The 21370-nt window shown below is 35.1% G+C and overlaps 1 protein-coding gene across 1 annotated transcript in view; it reads left to right on the forward strand.

The window, feature by feature from the left end:
• Nucleotides 1-299: 299 nt before the first annotated feature.
• LOC141453590 (nephrin-like) overlaps nucleotides 300-21370 on the forward strand; it is a 123058-nt gene continuing 101987 nt past the window's right edge. The window contains exon 1 of the mRNA XM_074126974.1: nucleotides 300-431. Coding sequence (XP_073983075.1) covers nucleotides 307-431 — 125 coding nt within the window. The 5' untranslated portion in view covers nucleotides 300-306. The remainder of the gene's footprint in view (nucleotides 432-21370) is intronic.

Below are 21370 nucleotides of genomic sequence, written 5' to 3' on the forward strand. Positions count from 1 at the left end.
GGACTAACCTTATTACTCTGTGCATATTAACAACTTTACTGTATAATATTATTAATTAAAATAATTTTAAAGTGTTGCAGGAGAAAACGTTTCTATGATATTTGTATGCTGTAATTTTTTATGTCCGCCATTATTGATTATTTTTTGTGTACCACCAACCAGGAACTCGCGCACCACAGGTTGGGAAACGCTGCACTAGTGAGAGAAAAGTAAAACTTTTCTTTTCTTCGTATGATTCAATAATTATCGCATTATTAAACGACTTCTGAAAAATTAATAATATATATTATTTTTTTTGCAGTAAGAATGGTGACTGTAGAAGGAGTGGTGGGTGGTAAAGCGGATTTGCCGTGTGACGTCACTACTAGCCTACTTAACGACACCGTGCTGTTGGTCGCCTGGTATAGGGACGACCACAAGCCAATCTACAGGTAAATACAGTTCGCTATTATTCGTGTGTGTGTGTGTGTGTGTTGTGCCAGTAACACTTCGTGCAGACTTCCGCTTTTGAGTGTACACCGGAAATGGTCCGATTTGTGGTCTCCTGAGTATTTATATAATTATAAATGAAAAAAAAAGTTGAAAGTCAATATTTTTCGCTTAATTTGAAAGTTGATGCATCACCAAATTCACTCATACGTGCTCTGGTTGCTTTTGCTCCTTTATTGGCTGCAGAGGAAGTGACGTTCACCTAAGAATCTGATCGCGCTTTCATTAAAAGACTTTTCAAACACGATTTCTCAGCACCTTTGTTTATTCCGTTCCCGATTTGGATAAAACGTTTCCCCCCGCGTATAATACTCCTGGGTTTATCCTGCTGACAAAAAGTTGGACTGAGTTAGGACTAGATCCAGTGCCATCTTTCTACAGCTGGTCACAAGAAAGGAAGAAGAGCTTATCTTTATTGATTAATCCGGAAATGCCACTCTGAATAATTATTTTTGGAGGTTTTTCTTTAATTTTCCTCAGCAGTTGCCAAAGAGTTTCAAATGACAATTTGAACGTTTATAAGAGTTAAAACTTTGATTTATAACTTATCGTCAGAAAATACTAATTTTACTGCAATTGTAGAGGGAAGCGAGTGTTGGTGACGTCACGCTACTGTGGTGCTACAGACTCGAAACTTCAACAAAAAATTAAATTACGTCATTTCGCGTTGTGCTTACACAAGTTTTGTTTTCTCGTTTTGCGTCATAAAGAAAAAAGAAATAATTAAAGATTTCCTTTGAATCATATCTCACATTGTTAGTTATTCAGTTTTATAATGCAAAATGTAATTTTCATTATTTGCTAAAAATCTCTTTCACCCCCAGACTCCATTTTGTTTGCTAAAAACATTACTGCTTCCGAAATGAGGCTAAAACAAAAATACACTCGTATAATATTTACGTAATGACATTAAACATTAATTCCATGCTGATAATAATTATTTTTAATGCAATATGGTGAATTACAACAGAAATTCTCAGCATGAATTATTAGAATTCCGCCCCCATATTCATTTTGTTGGCGTTAATTAAGGATATCACGTAGCGCTGTTAAACAGGATGTGACGTACTCACAGATGCTGCGGCTCCAGCGGCTAGTTAGCATACTCAATTCGATCAGCCTTATGTGTTCACTTCCAGCTGTGTATGTTTAAATAAGGAATTATGGAAAAGGCGTACATTTCTAGTTACTGTTAACTAAATTTGGGGGCGCGCTAATTTTAAATTGAAAATTTATTACGTAACAACAACAACAACAACAACAAGAAAAAACTGTTAACAAACCCACGCGTATGATTTTTCATTATCATTCCTCTAGGACGTAACTCATAGTTTTTCCACAAATTTCGTGAATTTGAATCATAATACAGGGTGATCCATTTAAAACGCACCAATCGCTTATAACTTTTTAGGAAAGCGGAATTTTGGAAAAACCCACGAAGTAAACTATATGTTGTTTTTTTTGGTCTAGTTTTCAAATTTTTTACCCCCTACGCTGTATCTTCTTTTTTTGGTGTAGTTACGGCTAAAAATCTGATCAAGGTTTCATAAGGACCACTGGTTTTGACAATGATTATGAAAACTACATAAAAAGTTGTGAAAAATGACGTTGACCCGGTTTTGATATCCCTAATATTACTCGAGATATTTAAGATCAAAGTTACAATTTTATCTAATTCGGTTTCTGTATCTCAACCAACCCGCAGCAGCCACGTCCTGAAGAAGACAATTTATATTTGTCGAAACGTTGGACAAAAAAGACGAGTTGTTGTTTTTATTTGGACCGATTCCTCGCCAGGCTTGAATTCTTAGTTCAATAATTTACGGCCACGAAACCTAGATATTCATATTAGTACGGAAGTTGGTAGAGTGTTTTGCCATTCCTACCGGATGTGCCAGATGTTTGGAGAACGATCTATTAGATTTCTATTTCCTATAATTTTCTGTACTTCCAGGCCAATTGGATTTAATATATTTCAAAAACGAATGATTTGGTTTTATTTTTAATGTTGTTCTGAGAGAGCTGTGACGTCTCGTTTCTTACAACAACAATAACCTTTCATTACTGTGTACCTATAACCTCTATAACCTCTCCAAGTTTCTACTAAATACAGACATCATTTTACGCAAATTGCGATGAAGGAAAGATGATGATCGTTCTACACGAGATTTCCAAGTTTCTAAGGCAATCTACATTAAACGAATGTCCCTCAAGTCCTTCTGGCCCCTAAACTATAATCTACACCCCCTAATCCTGGCCAGCAATAAATTCACTTTAGGGAATGTTGTTAAGTTTCTTGGAATTAGTTTTATTACTAGATGAATAGTTTGGCCCGATAAGTAGGTAACATGTTACCCAACTATGCTGGCTGTTCAACAGCCCTCCCATTCAAAACTATCTGGCCCAAGTTAATATGTGAAATAGCCGTGTAATAGTGTATTTAATTAAATTTTAACCCAAAATTTAGCATGCTAATTAAACGTAAATAATGCTGCAGGTTTGCCAACCGTAATTAAAGTGGGCGGGGGGTGGGGCAAAAAAAAATTGTTAACACCAATGAGAGAGCTCGTTTTTAGGGCAAAGTATCCACAGCTGTTTAGAAATGGGCGTCAGGTGTCATTTTGCTGCCATGTTTGATGGCAAAGATGGTTTCTTTAAATGTCCAGTTTAACTCGTATGCAGCGCCTTACTCCGGTGTAGAGGATACGATCCACGTTGATTTGCCGCCTATCAACATATTTTTTTTTGGACAACAGCCATGATCAGTCATGATTAGCCATGATTTAGCCATGATCAGCCATAATTAGCCATGATCAGTCATGATTATCCTTGATCAGCCATGATTAGCAACTACTCAGCAACAGCATTAAACGCGCATATTTTTTTATAGATGCTTACTCGTTGAACAAACAGTGTTTACCTCATTTGCTATCAACTATTAGAGGAGGTTAAGCCTATAGCACATTGATTACATCATTTAATTTTCCACCAAGTTATGATATCATTTTGCCTATTAATAAATGAAATAGAATCACTGAAGTCCTTAATTTATTCCAAAACTTGAAATCTGTTCAGAAGTTGCCAGAATCATGTTCCAAATTCTTCTGTTAAAGATTTTATTATTTCCATGTGCAGTCTGTATTATTTTTTTGGCATTGGCTTTCCCATCCAGCCAGCATCGTCAAGGTGCTTATCACTAGAATATCACTCACTCTCCATTCTTACTTATAAATACATTCGCTTCACACATTCATCCCTCTACTATATACAGCTATTTACATACAAACTTACCAACTATTGGATGGATCAGTACTCCTATATTCCTGCCATCCTTATAGTTTAACCGAAATTAAAATCACCGTAATCCTTCTCCAATCATTTTCTTGCATTCATTCTAATCGGCTATAACTTTTAAATACATTCATATTTCATTGCTAGCTCTGCTACAGATTTAAGCACATAGATGTTGGTGGAGAATATTATGGTCTTCGTAGCGAAAGGGTGCATCCAAATACCTGTATAAGTCGTCAAACATTCGTTTCCTTTTTACTACATAACGTGGACATATCCATTATTATATGTTTGAAATCCTCCTCTGTATTAAGTAGGGCCTTTTATATCCAACAAACTAGGAGAAAATTTGCTGTCCGTAGGATCTGAGTTAGTGAAGGGATCATTTCTAGTTCTTCTTGGATGAAAAAGAAATGAACCTTAAATGTAGTCACGAAAGAATCATTTTAATCTTATGTTGAAGTTAAACCTAATTACCGGAAGGGCAGATCTTTGAAGGATATCTTTTTTCCTGGAGTCACTGAAATGCAACGCTTCCTTGAAAATAAACCATATTATTGCTGTGAATCTGTATGGAAGTCAACTTACATTTTAGTAAGAACACCAAGTTTGAAAAATGTCGGTTTATCCTTTGGACCATCGTTAACGTCAAGCCTTTCTTTATTTTATTATTTATTCCCCCTCTCCAACCCCTCCCACCGGAAGTAAGGCAAGGACATTATTCCCCCAGGTTGCCCTGTATATTTTAATTGGGTTAAATTACAGTTTGCCGTGTAGGTCGCCATTATTGTTGTTTGCCTTTGCTTCCGTTTTCATTCGTTCTGCCGCCTTCCTTTTTGTGTGCTATTTTTTTTCTTGTCGGCCGCGCGACAAAGTAAGAAGATCGTTTGACCTTAATGTTGGCATATTTTTGTTAATGATCGTTTCCTTAAAATCTCTTTTCCGGCCAAATTTTAATTTTTAAAATTGTTTTGGATGAACGTCAGCTGGTGGTCAAGGAATATTGGCACTATATTCCAGATTATCCATTTCTAAGCTAATGCGAAAACTAGAGAATAATGCTGGAAATACGTAGGGAACGATATAAAGTACAAAAGTAAAGTAATCGCCTATTTGTTCAGGCGGGGATTAACGTCCAACTACCAATTAGGTGTCGTGGACGGAGGCGACTAGCAAACATAATTTACTGTAAATTTCTCAAATTAACCATCAAATAAAACCCAACACCTAGACTGGGGGAATCGAACCCACTAAACCAACAATACATCTAAGTATTGCGGGTCTAGCCTATAACCGCCTTACACACTTTACTGTAAATTTCTCATATTGACCATTAAATAAAATCCAAGGCCTAGACCAGGGGAATCGAACCCACTAAATCAACAATACATCTAAGTATTGCGGGTCTAGCCTATAAGCGCCTGACATACTTTACTATAAATTTCTCATATTAACCATTAAATAAAAATTCAAGGCCTAGACCGGGGGAATCGAACCCACTAAACCAACAATACATCTAAGTATTGCGGGTCTAGCCTATAAGCGCCTAACATACTTTACTATAAATTTCTCATATTAACCATTAAATAAAATCCAAGGCCTAGACCGGGGGAATCGAACCCACTAAACCAACAATACATCTAAGTATTGCGGGTCTAGCCTATAAGCGCCTAACATACTTTACTATAAATTTCTCATATTAACCATTAAATAAAATCCAAGGCCTAGACCGGGAGAATCGAACCCACTAAACCAACAATACATCTTAGCTTTGCCGGTCTAGCCTATAACCGCTCGGCTACCGTGGCGCCGGGAACGATGTTTTATTGCCCACTTTTCTCGCATGACCTACATTATTGGATGAAAAGTGGAATTCTAGGCCGAGAACCTTTCACTTTGTAAGTGTGGCCGCAAAGATTACCACTTGATCCGAGTGCGGATACGAGGTGAAGGAGTGATATCTTGACAGGATGCCTCTGTGCAGTAATGGTTTACAAGAAGTTGTTTTGCCCTTTTGTGGACGTCCAAGTTAGAAAGGTCAACGTGTGATTGTTAAACGTGAATGTATGTAATATGTAATTGCATAAGTATATGTGGTGTTTAGGATGGTGGAGACAGAGAGAGAGAGTAGATCTGGTAGTTTGGAAGCTACTGGTACGAAGTAGGCGCCCAACAGTAGCTTTAGGCGGCCCTTTATAGGCTGAAGGCTCCCAAGTTACTACACAAGCTAGTTAGGGCTACATCTGACTTGCTAATAGGACCTTCACTCACACTCTAGGGATGAATCCATAACCTTAGTGGGTGTGTGTGTGACGGAGGGAGAGAGAGGGAGTGAGTGGAACCCCCTCCAAACCCCCACTCCCCCGAAAACTTCTCCTCTCCTCTCCTCTCTCGGGCGAGAATAACACCCCGGGCCTACTACCGAATACATTACTGACGTCATTCACAAAGTGGTTTTTGGGTCTGTGAAAGGCAAGATGAGTAGTCGGCGATGAAGATAAAGAGAGAAATGGTACTAGTGGAGCCTTCGTAGGACAATCCGGGGGGCTGTGGACGCCCTCTTTTCGTCTCCACGCTACTGTTTGTTACTCCGCAGACTATCGTGCTATCCTCCAGGAACAATGGCCTCCTTCCTCCCCCCAAAAAAATAATTTCACTTCTTCTTAAGAGAAGAAGTGCAGTCCATTAGTGGGACATTTCGATTTTCACCGGAAATATCAGCTCAGAGATTCTGTGCGTTTGTCTGTCGCTCTCGTAGGTGCCTAGTCAGCACAAGCAACAGGAACAAATCGATATTTTCTGCCTGTGTCCAGCTGTTTGACAATATCAGCAAACCGGAAGTGCTACTTCAATCAACAGATTTTCGTTAATTGTTTAGCGATTTTTAAGGGACGCCCCTCACCAAGGAGTTAACTCCCTTATAAAGGACCAGTGCATCGTAAGGTTCAAGCCAGCTGCATAATTGTTATGAGTACGAAACGTCTAACCAAAACTCCCTGACTACCCAATTTATTTCCGGCGAAAAGTCGTAAGTGCAAAAGCAAAAGCAACAACTTCTTCCTAAAGATATAACTTCCTCTCTTAGAATAATTTAAAATTGATTCTAAGGTTTCCAAAGAAAGGAACTTTTATGTCAACGTAATTGATATCCTGTGACTCTCTTCCGGTGTATTAACCTCCCCAGGGCGGAAAACGAACATTTCCCTTCCTGATAAGTTTTCCTCTTTAAGCCGCTTATGCTATACACAGATCTTGTGATGTCATTGAATTATACGTCATTAACGCGAAGACAGTCACCTTTCTTAATGATCTCCCTAAGAGTTCCCCTATCAGTGTCTCCATACTTCCTCCTTTATTAAAAGTGTTCCTTTTGTAAAAGTAGATTAAGCTCGTGAATTTATTATTAGAGAGAAAAAAAATAAAGTAAAATAAATGAAGAAAGCAATTATCAAAATAATAAATGTTTTAAATAAAAGATGTCAAATTATACTTTAATTTCACTTAATTCGATTATAACTGGAATAAAGTAGAGGTCCAATAATGTAGGAACTAGAAATCCCTAATATTATCGGACATAGGCGTCATCTTGATCAAAATGTAGGGGAAGAACGTAAATAACATCCGGCGATGGGACCCTAAATCGGAAATTGGGGCTACTTCAAAGAGCACCAAGCCCCATTACAAGGGATGCTGTCTTCCAATGTTACAATTAAAGATTATTTTCTAATTTTAAAGTAAGTATTAAGAACAGAACAGGAATATCATTTAGAAGGGGAGCACTGCGAATTTTAATGCACGGAGAAACTCATAGCATTGCAGCTTCATGTCAAGTCAGATCCCAAAAAAGATGTACAGTTGCAACCACTTGTGTTTTCTTTTTCTACTGTTACATTTTGCGGGCTTTTATTTATTTACTTTTTACTTTTCAATTGAGTAAATGAGTAAAGTGTTTACAACCACTTTTACTCCCTTCATAGGCAGCCATATGCAAATTAAGTTTGGAAGGAAAAGCTGTAGAAGTAAACAATATGTACAGTTTTCTGTAGTCTATTTTTGTTTTACCATAAAATTAGAAATCATCCAAAAAATTTTGTTATCACTCAAATTATTAACAAAGAAAACACACTAAAACACAAGGAGAAATCTGAATAGTTGGATTAGTTATCAAATACCTAAGGAGGAAAAATTGGTAGAAAAAAAAATATTATATTGTATTTTTCATTGAAATAATTGACAATAAATAACTGACCAATCAATCACAGTAAAGAAACAAGGCGTGAAATGTAGGCGTGTATGTTGAGCCAATCAAAAGATGGGGAGTGTAAAAGTTAGCCACGCCTACATCTACACTTCCATGGAAGCAGTTGAGCACGTAATAAATTTTGTTTCTTTAATAATAATAAATAATAAAAAAAAAAGATGGCGTAATACTTTCCGTTTTAATTAATTAAAAATGGTATTTATTAAATATCATAAATAATAGATTGATTCTAAAATTAGTAGATTCTTTCTAATTAAAAGTTGTGTAGAGTTTAAAATGTAATCACAATGTTTTGTCTTTATTAACACTATATATATATTTTTTTTTTTTTATGATTTAAGGCGCGTCAATATCTAAGGTTATTACCGCCCGGAGAGTTTTTCAGTGCACTGCCGGCCTCCGGACAGTGTTCTCTCGTTACAGACAACACTGTCCATCACCGGACAGGCAGCTGTAAGAAGCTCTCTAGGAAGAGAAAATCTAAGGGTCAGCAGCTGGATTCGAACCCGGGACTTCCGCATGGGAATCCAATACGCTAACCGCATAGCTAACTAACACGATATTATATTATATTAATTTTTAAGACTCTTGTTCCCTTCTAATATTGTGTTCAATTGTGATGTTCTTTAGACGATAAATGTGTAAATTTAGTAAATTTAATTCATTCTTGAATGAAATAACAAATTTGATTTCCGGTAAGCGTTCCGGCCAAGCAACCTCTAAAATTTAAGGAATCTTAAATCATTGAACTTCTTTTAAGTTAATGCTTACTTTTTTTAAGTGGATTTTACGTCACAACTATCGATCAATAGTCACAGCCGGAAATGGATAGCTAACATTACGAGTATTTACTTAAATTTATCGCTTTATCATATAAAATAAAATCGAAGGCCAATTAGGCAATAGGCTTAATGTTTTTCCCGCTCCCTTACAGTAATATACAGACATAAACACTCTTTTAAAACTTTAAATAAACCTTAATAATGTAATAATAATTGTGAAGTAAATACATTGTAAAAAAATCACACCCAACGTATTCCGTCTGCCGGAACTAAACCTTCAAATTTCCTTTTACAATATATTAAATAAATGAAACAAAAATGTCCCTTATAAAAGTGATTGGTTAATATTTCTCCTGTCAAATTTAGGGGACAAGTGGTCCAGCAAGTTCCAGGAAACTCCTGGAATGAAAATATATCGAATAGGGGTAAATACTGTTGACAAAGTTAATTGATAAACAATGCTGAATAGTATATAAATTTATTGTTACATTATGTATTATATATAAATGTGTGTACGTGTATGAGTGACATATTACACTACCTTCTAAATACATAAATCATTTCAATTGCTTACACGTGAAACTAAGCCTCTAATAGGCGCTCTCCATTTGATAATTTATTTACTAATTTCCATCTATGTCCTTACGTATAAATACATTTATATATTCATTATACGAAGAGATAATTTATACTTTATATATTATGCATATATTTATTTGGATTGAAATATTTTGATTACATTAAATTGAACTCAGGCACTTGAGCCTAAATTGTGATTATTTATTTTGGGTTTTACTTTTTATATCCATAAACCTGTTTCAACTTGTCTAATGTGAACATAATAAAATAGAGTTTAAATAAAATAAATTGATAGTATACTAGTTCCGTTTAACAGAAACTAACTCTTATTTTCTCGATAAGCCTGAAAACAATTCAGCTTAACTGTAAAGGGCGTTTCCTCCATTTCTTCCGGTTGCAAGTCTAGCTTTTTGTGAATTAACTATTTTTTATTCATTTATTTATTAATTTTTTGCCGAAAAGAAGCTAAACTTTTGGATGTCAACCTAACTGCGTCATTTAAGAGTCGAAGGTCAAAGGTTGGAAGTTCAGGCACCATCGCTTTTCCATTGGTCGTGGGTGAACAGAGTTGACCATTGCCTACTCACACCCCTACTTCCTCAAGTCACCTGAATCTTGAACTGCATTTCCGTCTTCCATGAAGCACTTTCCTTGTGCATTTTCTCGGGCTTCATTCTCTTCCAGCTGTCCCAAACATCTTATTCTTCCTTTCGAGACCCTTAAGAGCAAATCAGCTTCCCCCATATAGGATGTATAAGATCCCTCATAAGATTGTCATACCCTTCTTCTCTTTGGCGGGTCTTAAATCTTTATCAATCTCTTTTCTTTCCCAAATAATGAGGTTTTTTTTGTCCGTTAGTAACCAGCTCTTTCTACGTCCAATGTTGGACAAAAATACTTCCTCTCAAGGGAACTTTTCAAAACAAAGAATCTTTAACACATCGATAGACAAATGATTTCCGCCGCATTCCAATTTCCGTCTTTCATTCATTCTTTATGGTCATTCTTACATTACCTGGAGTTTTCATGACATCCATTAGTACCAGTAACACGGAGGATTGGAAGTGAATCTGGAAAAGCTAGTCAAATTCTAGAAATAGATATTATATTCGTACGAATCGATGCGAATCGAATCGGTACGAATCGATAAAAGGCTAAAAATCTTCAAAAGGTTTTCTCCACCCTCTTACCCCCTCCCCCGCCAACTTTTCTAAATCAATCTATTGCAGTAAATCTTCTCACATATCCCACTAGTGTTTGTTAAAGTGAAGTAGAATCAGGTGCGGGCGTACTGCAATGATTTAGATGGCACCTGCCGTAAGTGAATTACTTCCTCACTTGTCAAGATCCCCTCTTCTACGAGTTATTCACCAAAGAAACGCAAGAATACAGTCAAGGAGACAAGGGGGAGAATAGAGTACAATAAGAATGGCGAAGGTGAGTGAAAAAGTAGAAGGAATAGGGGCGATTGGGCACAGACAGGAAATGGAAGCTGCCAGCTTGATAACAGTCCTGTGATAAGGTGAAGTAGGTCTTCCTTTCTTTTTTTTATTTTTATTTTGTTGGTGTAGGGGAGGAATCAGTCATCAGATGATTTAGTGTAGGTGGGATCCTCTACCAGTTTCAGTGCTCACGGAGTTCTACCTTCCAGAATTGTTGCTACACTTGTCGGATACCGTTTATTGATTTAGGGTGGAGATAAGAAGCTTGCAGTGCACGGTAAATACTGTTGAATCTGTAGCGTTTAAGCTTTGGCTGATCTCTTTTTCGTTCAGAGAGCGCCATCTGTTACAGGTGATGATGCTACAGAGTCCTGCAAATGATGAGAAACATCGCCGACGTCCTGCATGCGCCTGTCTTGTCTGTAATAATCAACTCTGATGCACCCATTGCTCTCCTGAGCTAACCTGTACTGAGGATAGCGATATTATCTACAAGAAGATCTTGATTTCCCCTCTTGGGCTAAGAATGGGAAATAGACTGATCTCTATGGAAAACGAATTCCATCAGATTTACGACTCCTCAATTCTGAGAAATCGCTAGCAGTGTTTAGCTTCCCATTTAAGGCTGCACAGCTGTCGGTCGTTAGGATTTGGCGCTTGCATAGTTCTTCTGTAGCAGCATCAGTCACGTTATTTAATAGCCATACCTTGTAAAATAAATTAATAAATAAATCCATGCATCTATAGGTTTTATTTTTACCATCATTCTGTATATCTTTACCATCATTCTATATATCTTTACCATCATTCTATATATCTTTACCATCATTCTGTATATCTTTACCATCAGTCTATATATTTTTACCATCAGTCTATATATTTTTACCATCATTCTGTATATCTTTACCATCATTCTGTATATTTTTACCATCATTCTGTATATCTTTACCATCAGTCTATATATTTTTACCATCATTCTGTATATCTTTACCATCATTCTGTATATCTTTACCATCATTCTATATATCTTTACCATCATTCTGTATATCTTTACCATCAGTCTATATATTTTTACCATCATTCTATATATCTTTACCATCATTCTATATATCTTTACCATCATTCTATATATCTTTACCATCATTCTATATATCTTTACCATCAGTCTATATATTTTTACCATCATTCTGTATATCTTTACCATCATTCTGTATATCTTTACCATCATTCTATATATCTTTACCATCATTCTATATATCTTTACCATCATTCTATATATCTTTACCATCATTCTATATATTTTTACCATCATTCTATATATCTTTACCATCATCCTATATATCTTTACCATCATTCTATATATATTTACTATCATTCTATATATTTTTACCATCATTCTATATATCTTTACCATCAGTCTATATATTTTTACCATCATTCTATATATTTTTACTATCATTCTATATATCTTTACCATCATTCTATAAAATTCAGTTCAGCTCAACATCCGTACAGTTCAGTAAAATTAAAGGTTTTACAAACTGAGTAAAAATTAAGTATGAATAAAAAATTAGGAGTTCGTGAAAAGGAATGAGTTGAACCCTCGGGAGAGTCCTCTGAGTGAACGTACTACTTTTTTTTTAATCCTAAAAGACTAGAAATTAATTCATGCCAAAATAATGTGCGGAAAGAAAAGTTCTTTTCAAAAATAATTGGCAAGCTGTTAAAATGGAAAAGAGAGAGAGAGATAGATGGGCGGAACGAGGAGGTGGCAGACATGGGGTGCGGGGGTGGGGAGAGCTCTAGTAATTAATGTTCTCTACTTAGCTGGAGCCACAACCACTGGTCTAATGCAACCGAGTGGTGTTTAATTTGAAAAGGTATACACGGCTGTCGTTACACCTCTCTAGCAACAGCAACAGCAGCACTGTCGCCTATTTCCTCTCTTTTATACACAATCATTACCGGCCGGAGAACACATTTCGTCAGCCTTAAATTCTTACTAATGACTTCACTTCGTTTTGGTGGCGTATTACTTCTTTTATATGGGCAAAACTACGCACCAGAGCACTACTATCTTCTTATCCTTAGAGGTACGCCAACCACTTGACATATTCATGGTAGACATTTTGTTCATGGTAGTTAAATTTACATGATGAACAGATTTGGGGACAAAATTATGAGTAAAACACAATGGCTTCGAAAGAGTGATGGCCATATTAGACGTTTTTAAAACAAAAAGGAAGTCCCAAGTAATAATGATGATGTGTGTGAAACAAGAAGAATGGTAGACAAAGATTAAAAGAATGTAATGGAGCATGGTCCTCCAAGGAATGGAGAAGAAAAGAGAGAACTTAAAAAAAAAAAAGAATGCCAGGACAGAGGTGAATGTCGAAGGCGGTAATGATGTTGGAGCTGCCAGACAGAATACTAGGAAAGAACTAGGCTCAATGGTATTAGGAAATCGTGGTAGAGGTCTTGGGCTAAGTGCACTAGATTTATAATTATGGAGAAAGCGTCACAAGGCGTAGAATAAAAAGGCTAAGATTCAGGTTCATGCAGGAAGAGATAGATCTGCTTCGCCCTAAGGGTTATATTATGTGCTATACAAAGGACACCATTCTAGGGAAGGTACGGTTCCTACACGGAGGTCCCGGGTTCGAATTTAATGTAAATTACCTTTAAGAGAAAGTCGTGTAAGCTTTCCTCCAGATTTTCCGCGCACTGCCAGCTTTTGGAAGAGCAACCCTTGAAAAAGCTCGCTCTTAGAAGTTGTAATGTTCGTTTCTCTCAATGGAATAATACTATATCAATTAATTTCAGAAAAGGCACTAATAACCTGACCGCACTACTATAACCTCATAATTAGGACCCAATCAAGAAAGCTGCTTGCTATAAAATGGCTACCATTAAAATCAGCTGTTTGTAATCGCGATAATACTTTCAAAAAAACTAGTTGCCATATACATCTCTAAAGAGCAAAGCCGCTGACGAGTGCATACATCCTTGTTGAAACTAACCCAGAGGAGTTCATAGTATGAAAGACAGGGTTTTTTTCTCCTAATTTTTAGTTTTATGTATATATACAGCATTGTGTTGTATTGCGTGAGTGACAGAAATAAGCGTGCTTGTGTGCAAATAAGAGTATTAGACGAGTGGGAAGTAGGTTACGACCCGTTTTGTGGTTATATTCTAACCTCAGTGCTGGATCATCTGCTGGAGTACGCTCTCCATTGTGTCTCCAGCATTTTTATCCCCCCCCCTCTTTTCAGCCACACGCCAGTTTTATGGAGCTGTCTTGTACATTTCCAAACTGAACAGAATTTTTCTTTTTTTGAAGTACTCTAGTCTTCCGGTAGTTGGGAAACAAAGGTAAGAGTGATAAAGTTGAGAATAGATGTGAATAGATAGATAGATAGATAAGTCTTTATTTATTAATCATTTCCACAATATTACAAAACTACATAAACAAATGTATAAGACGGACTCAATGGCCTAGGCCGTCTGAGGAGTCTTATCAATTTACCTTAACAAACCAAAACATATCTTAAAACATAAATGCAATATAATAATAATAATAGAAATAAGATTAAAAAAAAGACAAAAAGAAAACAAACAAAAACCAAAAATATTTTATGCCTCTTTGATGTAGATAATTAATAAGTAATATAATTGAAAAGTAATATTTGATAAATTAATGATAGAATATAAGTAAATAATTGATAAGTAATATTACTGTTATATATTTAATAAATTATTTCTAAGGTCGTAAGCCATTTTACAATAGTTTACTAATAAAGACCAGTTTTTTCCATTTAAAAATGCCAACATATTTTCTTTACTTATTCTAGAGGTTTCAAATATTTTGATCCTAATATCATAATATCTAGGGCACCCAAGGAGGAAATGATAAAGATCTTCTCTTTCTTTCAAATTACAAACAGGACAGACAAAAATGACTTCTTCAGATTCATTGTAAATAAAAGGTTTATAACTTAAATGTAAAAGTTCACTCCTAAGCTTAAATATTAATCTTTTACTAGAGAGAGGCAGAGCATTATATAAATAATTATTTTGTGCCAAATTATAACATAATTCCCTACCCAACATATAATTATTTGAATTCTTGATTTCATCCATAAATGTATTATTATAATGTTCACTAAGTTTTTCTCTAATTGACAATAACTTTTTGTCCCACAGGTGAATATTATGAATATTTATTGGGGGTTCCAAACTAAATTTCAAAATGTAATCATTAATTTCACGAAACCAGAACATGTTTCTTTTAATAATTTCTAATGCTAATACTTTTGGCAACCTTGAGTCGGGCATATTTAACACTTTGATAATATACTCATGGTGCAGTTTCATTGTATATAGTTGTGTCGGCCCGATACCGGTCTCAATATGAATGAATGAAGTTCGAGCATAATTGGGCAGCCTAAATAGTCTTTTAACAAAATATCTAAACAACTTTTCCACATCCTCATACCATCCGCCTCCCCAAACCTGCGCTCCATAGCACAAAATTGAACGACTTACACTATTGAACACTCTCAACTTCGCACCAAATGACACCGTGTTACTTTCCAGTAGTCGAAACCATACTGAGTTTAGACCACATTTTGATTTTTTAAGTTTTTCTTTATGATTTTCTGCAAAGGATAGTTTTGGAGTTAAAAGTATACCCAAATACTTATATTTATTAACAATTTCTATTTGCTCATTTTTATAAAACCATTTTTCTTTCTTTGATCTCTTTCCTCCATTAGTGAATATAACAATTTTTGATTTCTGTAGGTTAATTGTCAGGTTCCAGGTATCAACATATTTCCGCAAAGAATCAATCATACGTTGCAAAGTATACGGTTCTGAGGCCAATAACACAATGTCATCCGCATATGTTAATATTTTCACTCTCCTATTACAAATATGTACACCCCCACCATCCATATAATCATCAATATCATTCATAAATAATGAGAACAATAGCGGACTCAGCAAGCAGCCCTGCTTAATGCCCATTCCCGTGCTAAAATAACCCGTTAAACCTTCTTTGCACCAAACTGCCCCACTAGTTCCACTAAAAAGGCCTTTTATTGAATTTAACATTTTTGTGGAGATTCCAAGCTGCGTTAGTTTATAAATTAAAGAATACCTATCTATGGTATCGAACGCGGATGAGAGATCAACAAAAAAGGCGTACACCTTGCTTCTTTTAGAACTCAGTTTGATTTTAACTATATTCACTAAATTAAATATATTATCCATTGTAGAGAAATGCTTTCTGAAACCACTTTGATATTCCTTTAGAACACTCTCCGACCATTCAGTCAACCGTTCCAACAACAAACCACAATATATTTTTCCTATAGAGTTATTAAACGAAATTGGTCTGTAATTGCTAATTATATTTTTATTGCCTTTTTTATGGAGGGGAAAGATTATGAATTCCTTAAACGATTGAGGTATTTGTGCTGTATTAAAAACGTTATTAAAAATATTTAGAAGTAAATCAAAAAAAGATTGCGACGCATTTTTGAAAAATTCGGACGTAATCCTATCATTTCCAGGAGCCTTACCATTTTTTGCTTTGGCCAACACTAATAATAGCTCATCCATCTGAAAGGGTTTATCCAAAATGTCGTTTTCTACGTATGGTTCAGCATAGTGCATCCTACCAGCTGTTAATGGGGAGTTAAAAATGCTCTTAAAGTACTCTCTCCATTCATCAGGTTCTATTTCTGATGAACACAGAAAACTTTTTCTTTTAAACGAATTTACCGCATCCCAAAATTCTTTACTATTTTTTGTATTATTAATTTGATTTATTATGTAGTTATTATATTCTGTTTTTTTCTTTTCACACAAATCTTTAAAGTTCTTATTACATTTTAAATATATTAATTTATCTTCTTCTTTATTCCATTTCCTGAACCGATTAAAATATAAAAACCTTTCTGCACGTGCCTCATAGCATTCCCGATCAAACCACTTTTGTTTGTACTTTGAATTATTTTTTGGATTAGGATTATAGCCAGCGGCAGTTTTAATAACCCCACAAATTAAATCTACATCAGGATTTTCAGATTTTATGTTGTTAATTAAAATATTTAACTTTTCCTGATAACATTTTTTATCTTTTATAATACTCCAATTCAATTTTGGGTACAAAGGCAATAAATCTATATTTTTTATTTTTTTAATATACACACTAGTTACGATTGGCAAATGATCAGAAAAACTCTTTGGATCGACTTTAAAGTCTTTAATGAAGTTAACCGCATCCCGGCTGACACAACTATAATCAATAATAGAGCTGGCGTTAGTTCTTAAATATGTAAATTCCCCCATAATATCACCTTTAGTACAACCGTTTAGAACAATCAGATCAAAATCGTTTAAAAATTCTAAAAATTGTTTACCTTCTACATTTAAATACATGTCTTTAGAGTTTCTGTTAAAATTTTGAATTGACTGACAGACTGGGTAATTTTTTGTTAAGATATTCTGCAAATTACTGATTCTACAGTTAAAGTCACCAACTATGATGAATTTAAGATTATGGTGCTCCAATACAAAATTGCACAGATCGTTAAAATCTTTATCCCAAAAGTTACAATTAATATAAACCGGTACAACATATATAGGATCTTCAAATTTAAATTTTATCTTAAACACATACCTGTGAAAAATGTTACAAAATTCAATTAAATCATTTTTACCATGTCTGACACCGAATATACTTCCTCCTGATGCTCTCCCCTTCGTTTTCTTCCTTGTAGCCGGGATACACACTAAGCTGAAGTCCTTGAATAAAGTTAAAGGTAAACCCATTTCATGTTCCTCAATAAACGTCTCCAATAAAATGATAATATCGAATTGATTTAGGTATTTAATAAATTCCGAATCGTGTTGTTTTCCTTTAAGACCAGCTATATTGTATGCCAAGATGTCCAGGGAATCATAGATTGGGCTTGATTGCTATGTACCAAGGGCTGTTGCCCCTTTTGTAGACACGCGCTCGAGGTCTCGAGAACCAGCGGATGTAATAAGAGGCTGAATTGTGTCTTGCCCCACTATTGGTTTTAATGATAGATTTTCACTAATTTTATTTTTCTTTATCATGGACTCATCCACCCGAGATGCATCACATTGCACCGGTGGCGAGTTTGATAACTGGCGTTTTTTGTTGTAAGGTTGAACGTCATCTCTTACAATAAGTTTATCATATTTGAGAGTAGCAAATTTACCCTCTTGCCTGGCTCGAGTGAGTTGTGGTTGCAAATTCTTCCGAATTGCTATCACATCTTTTGAGAAATCTTGTGCGATGAAGATTTGACTACCCTTTAATTTGCTCGCATTCTGTATTACCATCAGTTTCGAACGAAAACTAATGAATCCGACGAGAATAGGGCGACTTCTGTTCTCTATGTTTTTACCTATACGCCTAACAAAATCTATATCCTTCACATCAATATTTACCGTCAATTTTTCTAATAGGAAGTCACAGACAAATTTCTCCAGCTCCCAGTAGTCTGAAAATTCTTCCGAGATCCCAAAAATTACTACATTTCTTTTTCTCACCTCACGGTCCAGATGACTGATTTTTGTTTCAATTGTTTTCACTTTGTTATCTATACAGTCGATATATTCTTTTATTTCACTGACAGTTTTAGATCGACTATCTTCAATATCGTTTTTTATTTCACAATATAATTTGTTTAAATGGTCAATCACTTCAGAACCCATATTTTTATCTTTAATTAAAAGTAATTTTATTATAATAAATGATTGTAAGAAATATTCTACGAGTATGATGTAGTAAACACAGTAGCACTATAGCACGCGACCTTTAGAATGTTGTGCACTACACTAATGTTTAATCAACTCTTACTCTCATTTAATTGAATTTTATTTCTTAACTAATTGTATTAATTCTAGTCGATAGATTTTTCTTAAACTTCACATACACAGTCATTAATACTTGAGAAATATTTATGCAAATTTTCAACACGAAAGGTGAGTTACAAACCACTTTTTAACAAGTTTTTTATAAGACACGATGTACACTGTATCACAGCTCAAACTAGACTCGAATAGATGTGAATATTTACACTACTTTCTCTTGTTGTGATTCTGAAGCACTGGAAACATATTTTGATTCAAACAATAGTTATTTATTTAACAAGTGCGGAAAGTAGTACTTTTCCTCACACGAGGCAGGGTTTGCACGCATGAGCGAGCGAAGCGTGAGGAAAATACTTTACACTCGAGTTAAATATTATATTTTTTCTGCAACCATTAGGGTTATTAACTAAAAAAAAAAACTAAACAGGAATCACTAGAATCCATTTTAAATTTCTATAAGGTAGCACTATAACCTTTTTAACTGTTATAATTAAAAATATCTAATTATTTATTAAAATATTATTTTTATTTCTATATTCCTTTCAATTTTTAATATTCGTTTTTTAATTATTTAGATAAAATAAATTTAAATAAGCTTATTAAAGTTTTACAGAAAATATTTAATAACAAAACTTCTTATATCAAGGAAGTACAATAATAAAGTTTTTTCACTCACTAGTGTGGAAAGTGTCACTAATGGGAATTTTTCCCCACTAGTGAGGTAAAGTTGGGCATTACACAGCTGATTTTAATTGAGTAATGAGAACATTCCTACATGGTTGCAGAAAAATGTTGTAAATCTTCTTGAGTGCAATGAGTATCTCAATGTTTGAGATCGAATCTGAGACTTTCGATAACACCACAAAAAAAAAAATTGAAACTAAAATATTATTTATCGATCCCTTATCACCGTTTTAATCAAAATCACATGAGTCGCGTTATCCTATAGGACATCCAATAGCTGAAGACTAAAACCCCAGACATAGACAGGAGTATTTCGTCCTTTTCAAGTTCCCGGAAAAGCCAAAAAACGCGAAAAACTATAAATGTTCAAAAAATAAGTTTATAAAACAAAACAAAATCTAAAAAATGAAAGTTCATGTTTTTTGACTAACTTTTTATTTTTGCATAAACAGGAAATACAATTTAAATGACAAAATTTGAATAATTTGTACTCGCAGCAACATGACGAAATATCCATATCTCCAGGCTGTGGAGCGGAAGAGGAGAGAAGTTTGTGAAGCCCAGAAATAAGTGCGGACTAGGCTTAGTAGAAAGGCAGAGGAAGAATGAGCTGGAAGCCCTCCGGATATGAGGACTTACTGTCCAGGAGGAAGTAGTTCCGGGATTCACTAACTTCATCAAAAAGTCCACGCTTGCCTAAAGTTATTCCAATTCCCTAAGGAGCATCTTTCAGGAACATCATCTCTCCACTCAGACTCATAAAACACACACACACACACACGTCATACCTTGACTTCCTCTCTTATCCTTTTCCGGCCGCTTACTCATACACTCCTTGTTGGTGGTTAAGTTTTCTTACCCCCCACTTTAACATGATTTAAAAAAAAAAAAAAAGATAGGATAACAAGGGAAATTGTGATATAGGAAACCAACTCCGGGCTGAGGATGATGCATGAAGTAAAATAAGCAGCAATCCTGAAGACAGTTCTGTCATCTGTTTTGACGAACGAATGGAACAAAGATGGGTACGTGTAGAGAAAGAACTGGGTAGAGAACATAAGGAAAGCGTGAAGTAGGGAATGAGGAAAAGAAATAAAGGAAAACGTTAGGAGAAGGAAGAAAAAGGGAAAAGGAAAGCGGAATTCCCCTAAAAAGAAAGACAATCCTGGTTTTTCCTTTTAAATATTTGTACAACCCACATTTTATATTTTGTTTACATGAGGTTTCTAATTTTTTTTTTTATTTTAAGGTTGGAAAATTGTATTTGGTCGGGGGGGCGTTTTCTTCATCATAACTTTTACTTAAATTTATTTTGATCCTTCAAAAGAAAAGTGACTTCACTGGCCATTTGGAAAGACTCGTACAAATTATCACCTTGATTTCCGCTGATGATCGCCTGGTGTACTGGATTACGCAATAGGATCTTGACTGTGGAGACAGTGAAATCAATGGTAAAGCCTACTTTTATCAGGCCTGGCAGGGCCGGATTTAGATGAAAAGAGGCCCTAGGCTATTCTACTTATGAAGCCCACAAAGGCGTTGATCTTACCCAATACATTTTTATATTTGTTTATTAGTCATATGCGTAGAATTTCTCCTTATTTTAGGGTTCAGTGTTTTAGTGTTCACCGGTTTTTAGAGTAGTGTAATTTTAATTTTGCTAACAATTTGAATGTAGGCCCCTCTTGATCTTGAGGCCCTAGGCTGAAGCCTAGTTAGCCTATAGGAAAATCCGGCTCTGAGGACGGGGCTTAACGTCCAACTACCAGATTAGAAGTTTTAGTCGAGAGGGGACGGAATCTCCACCTAACCATTCCATTATTTTGCCTAACTTTCAGAGATACCAATTATTTTACTCGCAAAAATTTAAAAACCCAAAAATATATAGGTATATATACTTTTTTCTAACTATTAAATAATTACTTTAA

This window comes from Rhodnius prolixus, unplaced genomic scaffold, assembly GCF_049639745.1.
Source record: "Rhodnius prolixus isolate KJV_2025 unplaced genomic scaffold, Rpr scaffold_3, whole genome shotgun sequence".
In the NCBI taxonomy this organism is placed as follows: domain Eukaryota; kingdom Metazoa; phylum Arthropoda; class Insecta; order Hemiptera; family Reduviidae; genus Rhodnius; species Rhodnius prolixus.